General features: G+C 34.6%; 3 protein-coding genes across 3 annotated transcripts; 2 read left to right on the top strand and 1 right to left on the bottom strand.

Annotated features, from left to right (window-relative positions):
- The first annotated feature begins 1949 nt into the window (after positions 1–1949).
- LOC127240615 (protein transport protein SFT2-like) lies at positions 1950–5052 on the top strand. The gene is made up of 4 exons (XM_051259390.1): positions 1950–2322; positions 3661–3928; positions 4030–4134; positions 4630–5052. The coding sequence occupies exons 1-4, from the start codon at positions 2132–2134 to the stop codon at positions 4738–4740; spliced, it is 675 nt and encodes a 224-aa protein (XP_051115347.1). The 5' UTR covers positions 1950–2131; the 3' UTR covers positions 4741–5052.
- Positions 4706–8136, bottom strand: LOC127240614 (uncharacterized membrane protein At3g27390). The gene is made up of 10 exons (XM_051259389.1): positions 7837–8136; positions 7472–7580; positions 7191–7383; positions 6976–7112; positions 6613–6901; positions 6412–6518; positions 6166–6322; positions 5893–6088; positions 5557–5797; positions 4706–5442 (listed from the first exon to the last, which is right to left on the bottom strand). Exons 1-10 carry the CDS (start codon positions 8102–8104, stop codon positions 5205–5207), a joined length of 1935 nt encoding a protein of 644 aa, XP_051115346.1. The 5' UTR covers positions 8105–8136; the 3' UTR covers positions 4706–5204.
- A 1138-nt stretch (positions 8137–9274) lies between these two features.
- Positions 9275–11697, top strand: LOC127240549 (probable glycosyltransferase At3g07620). Its single transcript, XM_051259273.1, has 4 exons — positions 9275–9646; positions 9765–10003; positions 10071–10419; positions 11029–11697. The coding sequence occupies exons 1-4, from the start codon at positions 9365–9367 to the stop codon at positions 11695–11697; spliced, it is 1539 nt and encodes a 512-aa protein (XP_051115230.1). The 5' UTR covers positions 9275–9364.
- Positions 11698–12232: the final 535 nt, after the last annotated feature.

Here is a 12232-nt window from a genome sequence, read left to right as displayed (position 1 = left end):
TATTTTTCCTGAAAATTTCTAACAGATATATATTAATTAAACTTTGTATTCAACTTAAATAAATATATTTGGTGGACTGAGAAAATATTATTTAAATAAAAATAGAATTATAAACTAAAAAAACAGATTAATTTTGAAATGTCCTATTTTAAAATATTATTTCATATACTATAAAATATACATTATTTTTATAAGTTACATTCTATTTATTTCGTCCTGAATATTCAATCTTATTTCTTTGTATTTTTACAAAGAAATTAGAGTAAATTTACTAGATAGATGGAATAGTATTTATTTATTTATATTTTTAAATTTTTTTACTATATAGTTTTTTTGTAAAATTAGGTCCAATCATTGTTTATTGTTTATAATTTTTTGGTGTATGAAAAATTATAAAAATATTATGAAGAATAATAATTTTATATATTGTTATTGATTTTTATTATTATTTATGTACATCATAATTATATTGTAATTTTTATAATATTTTTTACAAATAGTACATACTAACAATACTAAATGAATATATTTGAAATGTATAAAATTCTGAAGTGTAGGAAAATAATAATACATTTTTTTTTTATGTATACATGGATTGATTATATAATTATATAATATTTTTAATATTTATAGAAAAAGTCGATTCAATGTATACATTAACTCCATTGCCTCATATAATTTAATTATATTCTTTATGTTCCACAACTAAATATTCATTTGTTTTTTCAAGTAACTTTAAAAATATTAGTATTATATTGGGATATAGTAGGAATAAAGTAGAAATGACTAAAATAACCTTATTAGTATGTGTGATATAAAAGTAATAGCATTTGTATAATAGTATATTGTAAGTTGTAAGAATATTTGTAATGTTAGGTAGATAGATAGTACAGTTAATAAAAAAAAAATGAATACTTTGTTATAGGACGGACTAAAATGAAAAAATGGACGGATGGAGTATTATTATTCAAAACTAGAAATATTCATGTTCTTTTGTTGTTAAATATTTTGTATGTAAAATCGAATAGAATTTTTTTATATGTAATACTCCTCCGTCCTGTTGATCTCATTTATCTTTTCCATTATTGCATTAATATTAAAAATATTTTTATATTTATATAATTTTTAGCATAAATTTAATTATAGACACTAATAAATATATTTATGTTATTTTCTTATTTTTATACAATAATTAATATTTAAAAATCGTAAAAAAATAAAAAAATCGTAATAGACATTAGAAATACGTCACACAATTTTGTATGTCTACCTAGTTTAATTTTTAAACCAAACACCTATTTTTTATATTAAACTAAAAATCAATTTTACATTAAAAATATTATATAACACCAATTTATAACATATTATGCAACTATTCAAATCTCAAATACAAAATCCAAATCTCACACAAACAAACACACCCAAAGTGTACAGGTTAAAAGATAAATGGATTATATTTTTACGTGAAAAAAACAATTACGCACCATACATTCATTGAATCTCCCTGTGCAAATATGAGAACATGATGTTCACATATTTGGTTATTTTGAATATAAAATAAAATAAAATAAAATTATGATTAGATATAGACAGATTTATAATTTTAAAAAAATATATATATGGGTGTATTTGTTTGAAGGATTTTGGTGGATTTCCACTATTCATCCAATTTTTTTCCCTCAAAATATCAAATCAAACACCTATTTTTCATTTTTTATATTATACTAAAAATCAATTTTACATTCAAAACATCACATCAAACCCTATTTATATCACATCATACAACTATTCAAATTCAAAATTTTTACTATTCAAATCCCAACTCAAAATCCAAACCCCCAAACAAACACAGCCATAGCATAATAAATACAACAAAATATTGAAAATCTAAATACAAAAGTAACTCAAAAATGCCATAATTATTTATATTATTAGAATTTACTTGTCATTAATTATTCTACAGTAATTAGAGAAGGGACTCCCGACGGGACCGTATGCCATTTCCCGGCAGAGGAACTCGCCGCCGACACTTTCCGCCGCCGCGCCCCGCCGTAGTACCTTACAGAAAAGGGAAAAATAAACTGTTTCACTACATTAAACTTTACGCGAATAGGATAAAGGATTCTCCAATATGCAAAAAACAGCGCAGGGATGGTTCACAGGTGGTCCGAGCAGCGATCTGGACAGTAAACCGCCGTCTCTGCTCGCCGAGTGGAATGCTTATGCCGCGACCTCCGACCCAGCCGATAGGGACCCATCTTCTTTCGATCTGGAAGCCGCTGTGAGGACGGCCAACGACAAAGTTACCTCTACATTCAATGTGTGAGTATGAAATGCAAAACCTAGAAAATTGAAGCTCTGAATAGATTTTTTTGATGCTGTGCTTTAAAATTTCGTTTCCTTAATTATGGTGAATGTTGAAGTAGTGCCCAAACTTTACTGTTCGTGGTTAATAAAATGCAATTTGGTCATTTCTTCCCTTCTGTTTTTATCATGAAATTGAATATGTCAAGCTTGCTTCTATATTCATGAATCTTGCTCGTAGCGTAGAAATTTGTTGCTTCTCTGTATATGGATGCCGAGGGTGCCGTGTCCACTATTAGTGGATTGATTTAGGTTGGTTGCTCCATTATATGATACAATAAATCCTACTTGTGTGAAATTTGTTTGTCAGTACAAACCAATAGGATGAATTTATGTTGTTTAATGCTAAAGATGAGTTTATGTTAGACCTTAAATGACTTCAAGATGTCATTTGTAGGAAAATACAATGCTAACAATAAAAGAAAACAGTAGTGGAACTCTTTGTGCATCTTATCAAACACACTGAATGCAGATGGTTAAACACTGATAAACAAGCTTCGTCTCAAGTCTAATTGTAACGGAACCAAATCGAATAAGAAATGAAGTAATAAGCTTAAAACTTCTGCTATATTGAAAAGCAATAAATCTTAGGGGAATCCCTAATACCTGAGTTACAAATGAAGGGATTACTTGCAAACAATTCGAATTTCAGAAATTTAAATATTCATTCACTGAACTGAGATAGGGGATCTTCATTTCATTAACTTTGTAAGTCTCTACCTTACAGTTTTGGTGCTGATAACTCTGGACCTTGTTGCTGTTCTATTGTTGTTTCTTTTATTTTCTTCGCTCTTCTATAATCTTTGTTCGTGTGTTTATAGAGACTATTTTGTGATGATAAATCTCCTGTTAAATATTCAGATTCTTGAATGATGGGTATTTAGAAGGCTGAGATGATAATCGTTAGTTTATATTAGTTTATTTGAATTAGTCTTGTGAGAATATTAGTGTATCTGTATTTCTTTAGTTACTTTAAAGCTTGTTAGTTAATTACACTATTAAGGAAATCATTACTTGATTGCCAACAAATTGATACTTTCTACTCCGTAATTCCAGTTTTCCCTAGTTTTGTACATCAATGTAATGTTTTCCTGATTGATGGAAGCAAGACAACATTTTATCGATCCTCAGTTTCTAACAAAACATAATGGAATAATAAACTTAATGATATGTTGTAAATTCCTCTCAACGCAACGGAATAATAAACTTAATGTTATGTTGTTAGTTATGTTAAAAATTCCTCTGAATATGTTATGTGTTCATACTAGAAACCAACTTCTTTCGTATTCTGAACAGGTTCTCAAAAGGAGTTAGAGATTTACCAGGAAGCTTTAACTCTGCAACGAGCAGTGTCCCTTCTGGGAAGTCTTTAATGTACTTTGGGTTCTTCCTGGCTACTGGAGTCTTCTTTATCTTCATTGCTTTCACAATATTCCTTCCTGTAATGGTCCTTAAGCCACAGAAGTTTGCAATCTGCTTTACTATTGGATGTGCCTTTATAGTTGGTGCATTCTTTGCCCTAAAAGGTCCAAAAGATCAGCTTAGCCACATGTTATCTATGCAGGTATTTTGGTTAATATTCATATTAGGTACTAGGAAGGATAAAGTGCTGTCTTTTCCTCTTAATTGTCCCTTGATTTTACTAATCTGCTTGTTTTCTATCAGAGACTACCTTTTACATTGGCATTCCTTGGCAGCATGGCGGGTACAATTTATGTATCCATGGTTCTTCACAGTTATGTTCTTTCTGTTGTTTTCTCTGGCTTACAGGTATCAAGATCTCTTCTAGTATCATTGCATGTTTATAAAATATTACATAATCATATTTACCGCTACATCATCAGTTATTTGTTAATGTTTGTTTGATGAGGACATCTAGCTGGGAGTATCAGACTCTTAGTTTGCAATGCAATATCTTTTCTAGGACTGTGAAATAGATCATTTGCGCACTTCCATTAGAGGGATTAAAAGGTTGTTGTTTTCTTTTATGTGAAATTTAACTAATCAATTCTCATTAGGTGAGTACTTTCATAATGATTTTCTGCTTCTAATGCCTCTTCATGAAGAGTGAATCCTTATAGATACAGATTTTCTTTCTTTATCGACTAATTTAGGACACTCTGCATCGAGAATTATTTTTTTTTATTAATTTGTGATGTTCATACATATTTCAGATGCCTTGGTATGATTTATGGTACATTTCTCTCAGTACGAACTTCTCTACATTACAACTTTCATAATGGTTAATACTTTTTGTGTTACTAGGTCCTTTCTCTTGCGTATTATTCCCTCTCCTACTTCCCTGGTGGCTCCGCCGGGCTCAAGTTTCTGTCATCGACTCTTGTGTCTTCAGTATGCAGATGTTTCGGAAGATGATGTGCTCTATGAAACCCAAAACTGTGTCTGGAGTCTGCCCTTTTATGCCTCCTCAAACATGTGAGTTACTCATAGCTTCCTTATGATCTCTGATCTCTCATAAGTTTGGTTGCATTTCACCAGCCGTTCGAATTGCGCTTTCCAGCATGCTAATTCACCATGTCTTGAGATGCATGAGTTTTTTATATTAGCTGCATTTCTAAAGCTAACTTTTACAGATATTAGCTGCATTTCTTGATCACTTCCTCACCAAGAATACAAATACAATGTAAAGCCTGTGATGTCATCAAAATTGCACCTTTTTAGAAACAACTGCTTCAGCATTGAAGTACCTTTTTATCTTAAATCTTTATCTGGCACTTCCTCTTTTACATTTTAACACTATGTGGTAGGTAGTTGTCAATATCCACATATATATATATATATGTTTCTACCAGATTATAATCCTAGACTGTAGTCTTGACTCATACCATAGCTCCACCGTCTTCGTCCTCACGAGCATTGTCGTCTGCAGCAGCATTTCTTGCCTTTCTACTGCCTCTTCCCACTAAATGTCTGCCCCATCCCGTCTTCGAGCCACCTGTGACATGCTCAACTATAAGCCCGGTCTGAATTGACTCAACATATAGGACCTTCACCAGGTTCTTGAATCGCCGCCTGAATGTTGGCAGTCGCGACAGGGAACTAACTATTCCTTGCAACCTGTTAAATAGAACAAGGTTGTGTGTACTTTGTCATCCCGGTCTTTCAACTCTTGAATTGAACTAGACTTAAATGCTCAAGCATCGTATAAGCTAAAAGACTATTTGTACATACCTCCGAATCACAGCTTGCAATTGTGCTCGCCTCACTTTGTCCTCGGAAGGGAATCCAATCTCGTCCCAATCCTCAGGCCGCTCATTCTTGCAAGATATAACCAACTTCTTCAATAAACTTTCCTCGTCTTCTGTCAGTTGCAATCCCTTTACTTGATCCTTTATAGTGAAGAGAGGCCCGATGAACCACTCGAACAATCTATCCCTCGGTAAGTTGTAGTTTGTTAGTTCCACTCGTTCAGCTACGTACAAAGTTAATAAAAGTTACCTTCCCCAACAATCGTATCAATGAGATACAGATAAACCCGATCCTTGTGTCATCTTAAAGAGAACTTACAGATGATCAAACCATCGGAATCAGACTTGGTGGCCGTCAAGATGGTCTGCAAAACAGACCAAGCAGGCAGCTTGACGACGAGTTTCTTACAGTTGCCTTTCACTATGCAGTCCTGGATGTCTTGCACACTTATCAACCCTTCTCGGAGGAGCGTTTTTCCATTTGTCTCGCACGACTTGAACAGCCAATCCCACACCTAAGATATAAATCCGGTCCATAATGAGAACAAACACATCTGCATTAATAGTCACACGCTAGAGATCGATCACTCACCTGCATCGGTGTGTACTGTTGAATTGCTTGCTTTAGTGTCCTCGATCCTTCCGAAACTAACTTACCATTACGCGCTCCACCCCTCTCGGTTTTGCTATCAAGCGACCATTTTCTATCGAGCCCGTTAGGAGACCTCATGGCTCTACGGTATCGAGGCCTGGCTGCCAGAATGATTCAGTGAATCAAAATCATATCCTCAGTCAAGTCTAGTCTAGTCGAAGGATATTATATTCTCGACGATGATACCTGGGAAAGCACGAACCCTCGGCTAGGTAAAGCAAGTCGTTCACATATTCATCGAACAAGGACACTACAGCCACAATGTATGCAAGTCCCATTACAACAGAGTCTTCCTGGACGTTCGATTTTGTTAGTATTTCTTTACCAATAACAATCGGGACTGCCCCGTTCCGTTTAGTAATGATCAAGAAAACAGCAGCAGTGCACCTGGTGAACGATAATTCCGGCATAAAGGCCAAGGAAAAAGCTCGAGAAGAAAGCTGCCAACACAGCTCCTATAACAGCCAAAGGCCAAAGCAAAATTGCCAAACCAGCAAACGGAACGCACACAGTCTCCAGAAACGGGCCTTCCCGTCCGATCATATCCTCTAACAGCCTCTTCCATCCCCGGAACAACATGTACGGGCTTTTCCAGAGAGCCACGGCCGTAATAAGCGAAACATCTATAGGAACTGCTAAGAGAGAAACAAAGAAACATCCGGGAAGCTTCGACAACCTGAGCAAGAAACATTAGACCATCATAAAAACTACAAGAGTAAAAAACACTAATAGTAAGTGTAAATTCCTCACTTTATATCCCATGGCTCTTCGCCATCGTGCATCTCCTCACAGAGCTCGTCCATGTAGGAGAAATACGAGTGGAAGCAAAAATCCGTGAAGTCTCTAACCACTGTACAGCTACCTTCGACAGTAGAACGGCAACCATCCTAATAATTTTAGCCATTTATAATGCAGCTTGAAGGATATACATATATATATGTGTGTGTGTGTTCGGAAAAGCTCACGAAGAAGCAATGGTAGCATTTGTCGGAAGCTCTCTCGCCGATAATCTCGAATGTTGCAATCAAGGGTGCGAAAAAACCGTACCCAATCCCGCCAAGTATGCTTCCGATGATGGTAACCACAGGCCACAAGATCAAGGGCAATAGCAACAAAAACAGTACAAGAATCTTCAGAATCCAGCCAAGTCTCCTGGTTCTGTTTTGCAAGCAAATCAAGAGCTTATAATTTATAAAAACCAACATTTGATCTTAGAGATGGAAGCTGAAAAGAAGCATAATCATACTTTGCAATGCAGTAGTAAGTCCAGATGAAATGCGCTGGCCACAGTCCTATGACAACTCCCGAGTTTCCGAAAGTTATGATCGCGACCGTAATCGGACAGATAATCAACCCTGCAACCCAAAATTACAGTGGATGTACTAATGACTGAAAGACAAATGTGAAAACTTCCGAAAGGAATTTGAGTTTACCTACAAGATAAGACAAATTACGAACCAAATGATCTCTATAGAAACAGAAATTTACAGAATAAATACTATTATGCCAAATTTTCATCAAGCAGCAATAGTTCAGGCACTGCGAAGAAATACTGTAAAACCCTAACCCTAAACAAATTAAATTAGGGGTTATGGAAATTAGGCTACGCACCTTTAAGAAGGCCGAGAATGGTGAGCAAGAAGAAGAAAGGTAAGAAGGAAACGAGGCTCCATAGCTTAGCCACAAACCCAACTGGAACCTCCATGAATTGTCTGAAGGGCAGAGTGTATGTTGTGTTGCCCCTAGCTCCTAATTGATCATTCAGCAGAAGAATACGAAAAATTGAAGTAGGTTGCTCTGCATTTGGTTGAAACAGAGGACCAGCTGGCAGCTGGGAAAGCGGGATTTTCGAGGAGAAGGTTTTCTTTATTCTGGTCATCAGCTGTGTCGCCTGTGTGTTGGCTCTCCTCTGCTTTATTACAGATATGTTTGTTTGTTATTTTTAAATCATAGGAGTAGGAAGAAAACCGATTCGTGGCAGCCAGAGAGAATGTGGGCTTGCGCCACGTGTGCATTGTGCCCATGAGATTCATGGAAAAGCAAAGCAGGCTGTCGACGGTGACGCATCGTCTGGCGCGAACTTCACCCAATGCCAAACAAATTAAAATCTTCCTATTTAGGATATTATTTAGGGTATGTTGTCCAATTTTACTGTGCACAATAAAATAGGCCTCAAATCTGTTTTTTCTTTTCTCTTTTTTTTTTTTTAAAATTTAAAATTTTATTTAATATTTATTATAATTAAATGAAAAATATATATATATATACAATATATATAGAGAATATTTTTTTATGATACAAATAAATAAAAATCTAAAAATATATATATGTTGGGTATAATATAAATTTATAATCAAATCATACAATATAGATTTTATCAATTAAATTTAATATATATGTATATTATTTTATTTATTATCCATCAAATCAATATACATCAAAATTTCTCAAACCTCAACCAAAACCAAACACAAAAAAAACAACAAAATTGAAATTCATCCCAAAATTCAAATAAAAATCAAACCCAAACCCAACTTTCCCCAAACTCTCCTAAAGAAACACACCCTTATTTTTAATTTACATTTCTTTTTTTTTTTTTAAAAAAAAAATAAACATACTACTTCACCGAAACACGTCCAATCCTACACTATCAGATTATCTTTAATGGACAGGATAAATTCCAACTAAACTGAATACTAGGCTAATTAAACCCGGTAAATTCCAACCGCACCGAATACTAGGCTCATTAAATCCTGCAAATTAAATCTGACAGACAAATCACACTAGGCTAATCATGTGTGACAGATGATCTGAGACATCAGTAGCAAATTAAAACTCTTGTTTTTATAATTGATAGTTTTCAGTAAATTTTTATTGCATTATTATTAAAAAAAAAAAAATTGAATATGTGGCAGCAAACTTGAAATTTACTTCAATATCCCTCGTGGGCCCGTTGCAAAGCCCAATTATATTACCCCATCTGTTACCAATTAATAAATTAAATACCAATATCTTCTAGATATATATTATTGAATTCATCATCCATCAAGAACATCCCTTAGTAATTTGTTTTCATCGCATAATCATGATCACGGTGCATGCACTCTCTACCAGCAAACCCTAATTTTGTCCGATCCCAATGAAGAACAGCAGAACTGCCAGTGCCAGATCATCTTCATCCGCCATTGCCGCACCATGTATTAAAGCTGTTCTTTTCCTGTCTTTCTCCGTCGTTCTAATCACTCTATTCATCAATTATGCCTCTTCCTCGAACAACCCTTCCCTCTTTTCTCTTCCGCCATCGCTGCCATTGCCATGGCACAACGACCGCCGGGAACCTCCCCCTTCCTCCTTCTCCGGCAGCCACACGGAGTCGCCTCCGCCGGAAAATTCCAAGACCGCCTTGTACCCCACGTTCACTGTACATAAGTATTCCTTCACCATCGCTCTCTCCCCAATTAATAATAATTAATAATTTCATAATTCGATCCTGCTATATTGTGTATATATATATATAACATTAATTGATCTATTACCAGAATCCGAAGATGCAGCGGGCGGTGGCGAATCTGGTGAATGAATTGAAGGAAGAAAGCCTGTCGAGAATCGGGAAGAACAGGGACGAGAAAATAGCGATGGTCGAAGCAGGGCTCGCAAAGGCAAGAGCGCTAATTAAAAACGCGATTTTTAAAAGTCGCGTTTCTCCCCCGCCGCTCTCACCGGACAGCGATTATGTCCCTCAAGGACAAGTTTATCGCAATCCCTACGCCTTTCAAAAGTATAGATATTTTAGATATTTAATTTTTAATTTAGTAGATTTAAATTTTAATTTATTAATTTTGCAGGAGTTTCATGATGATGGAAAGCATGTTCAAGATTTACGTGTACGAGGAAGGGGAGCTCCCTATGTTCCATAACGGTCCAACCTCGGACATATATACTAGTGAAGGAATTTTCATTGGATTGTTCGAATCGGACACTCGATTTCGAACTCAAGATCCCGACAGGGCTCATGTCTATTTCCTACCTTTCAGCGTTTCCATGATCCTCCAGCATTTGTTCGATCCGGCCGTGCGCGACAAGGGCGTGCTCGATCATGTTATAACCGATTATGTTCGTGTAATTTCGAACAAGTATCCTTATTGGAACCGTAGCCTCGGAGCCGATCATTTCATGCTCGCTTGCCATGATTGGGTAAGTATATGCACTATTTATCAACGGTAATACTCTCTTGCTATACTCACTTTTCTTTTTTTGGTTGTCATAAAAAAAATATTCTCATTTTTTTAAGTAAAAAATATTCCATTTTTAACAATTATTACTCACTTTTATTAAAACCCGGCCCTGTCAAATGAGCACATATTTGAATGACGGAAGAAGTATTTTTTCTTTTAAACAATTATTTTATAAAACAACTATCTTTCATACATGTTTTTATTACATCATATCAAATATATGTTTTTTACTTGTAATGGGGAAGGGTTACAGTACTCATAATATATACAAACAACATATGTTCTTATTACAGATTGTGTATAATAAAGACATGTACTGTTTGTTTTATAAAAAAAAACATCTGCTGTTTGTTTATATTTATATTGTACTGTATAAAAATATGCCCTGTCCTAAGATTAATTGTTATGTGTTGTACGAGACTATAATATTTGTTATTAGTTCATGTATTGTATTTGTTTTATATTAATATATAAAATATGTTGTATGTGATAATACTGTATGTTGTGCTGAGTAGAATTCTGTAGCCACTGCCATTGTAATTTATTTACGTACGTGTTCTAATGCAAGGGTCCTCGAGCAACATGGTACAACCATCACTTGTACTTCACATCGATGCGCGCCTTATGCAACGCCAACACGTCCGAGTTCTTCAACCCAAGAAAAGACTTGTCAATCCCGGAGCTTGATCTCAAAGAAGGGCTCCTAACTCAAGTTAAACCTAATCAAGAACCTTCCAACCGCAAGATCCTAGCATTCTTCGCGGGAGGAGTACACGGCCCTATAAGGGGGGCGCTCTTCCACCATTGGAAAGACAAGGACAAAGACATCATCGTAGTAAACAAAGTTCCTGAGAACTCATCCTTGTCCTACCAAGAATTCATGCACCATAGCAAGTTCTGTCTTTGCCCGAGCGGGTACCAAGTTGCTAGCCAGCGCGTCGTGGAGGCTATTTATGCAGGATGTGTCCCGGTTCTGATCAACAAGGACTTTGTTCCACCGTTTAGCGATGTCCTAGATTGGGACAAGCTCTCGGTGAACGTCGCGGTGCGCGACTTGCCGGAGCTGAAGAGGATTTTGGAGGGCATAGGCGAGGAAGAGTACGAGGCTTTAAGACAAGGAGTGGGACAAGTGCAAAGACACTTTGTTGTGAACAATCCACCTAAGAGATACGATGTGTTTCATATGGTAGTTCATTCTCTTTGGTTGAGAAGATTGAATCTTAGAATCAATTCTTGACTATTGTGTATTTTTTATTTGGATCCTATAGTTTTTTTTTTGGTGTGTTATTTTATTTCTTTTAGACATTTTTTAAAAAATATCAATATATTACATATATTTATTATTTTTTATATTATTTGTACATTTTACAAAAAAAAAAAAATTATTTTTAACCATTTCACACAACAAACACATCATAATTAAAAAGAATGTTAGGGGTAAAAATTTAATACTTTAATATATATAATATTTATTTTATCACAGAGTATTTATTAAATAGTTATAATGTGTATTTTATGGCAGAATTTAAGAAAAAATTAATTTGAATTTAATATAAAAATAACGTTTAATGAAATATTTTTTAAAAAAAAAAATTTGAAAAAACTTTGTAAATATACAGACTCTATATGTTTTTATTAATTTTAAATTCTAAAAAGAAAGTCTTGCTAATGAATAAATGGTTGAATAATTAATTATACATATTATTACATTTAAAGAAATTGAAAACAAAAATAGAATTGGAATTTTAAAAACAAAATCACAATTTTAACTA

Source organism: Andrographis paniculata, unplaced genomic scaffold (genome assembly GCF_009805555.1).
Source record: "Andrographis paniculata isolate CXL003 unplaced genomic scaffold, ASM980555v1 Contig79END, whole genome shotgun sequence".
Taxonomy (NCBI): Eukaryota; Viridiplantae; Streptophyta; class Magnoliopsida; order Lamiales; family Acanthaceae; genus Andrographis; species Andrographis paniculata.
The sequence above is the reverse complement of the archived record's forward strand: the minus strand, read 5'-3'. Positions and strand labels throughout refer to the sequence as shown.

Coding starts and splice junctions, on each gene's coding strand:
- LOC127240615 (XM_051259390.1), top strand. CDS start 2,132: ATGCAAAAAACAGCGCAGGGATGGTTCACAGGTGGTCCGAGCAGCGAT. Junction 2,323..3,660: donor GTTACCTCTACATTCAATGT/GTGAGTATGAAA, acceptor TATTCTGAACAG/GTTCTCAAAAGGAGTTAGAG. Junction 3,929..4,029: donor GCCACATGTTATCTATGCAG/GTATTTTGGTTA, acceptor GTTTTCTATCAG/AGACTACCTTTTACATTGGC.
- LOC127240614 (XM_051259389.1), bottom strand. CDS start 8,104: ATGACCAGAATAAAGAAAACCTTCTCCTCGAAAATCCCGCTTTCCCAG. Junction 6,519..6,612: donor CCGGAATTATCGTTCACCAG/GTGCACTGCTGC, acceptor TCGAACGTCCAG/GAAGACTCTGTTGTAATGGG. Junction 6,323..6,411: donor GAGGGTTCGTGCTTTCCCAG/GTATCATCGTCG, acceptor TCTGGCAGCCAG/GCCTCGATACCGTAGAGCCA.
- LOC127240549 (XM_051259273.1), top strand. CDS start 9,365: ATGAAGAACAGCAGAACTGCCAGTGCCAGATCATCTTCATCCGCCATT. Junction 9,647..9,764: donor CCTTGTACCCCACGTTCACT/GTACATAAGTAT, acceptor ATCTATTACCAG/AATCCGAAGATGCAGCGGGC. Junction 10,420..11,028: donor TGCTCGCTTGCCATGATTGG/GTAAGTATATGC, acceptor TTCTAATGCAAG/GGTCCTCGAGCAACATGGTA.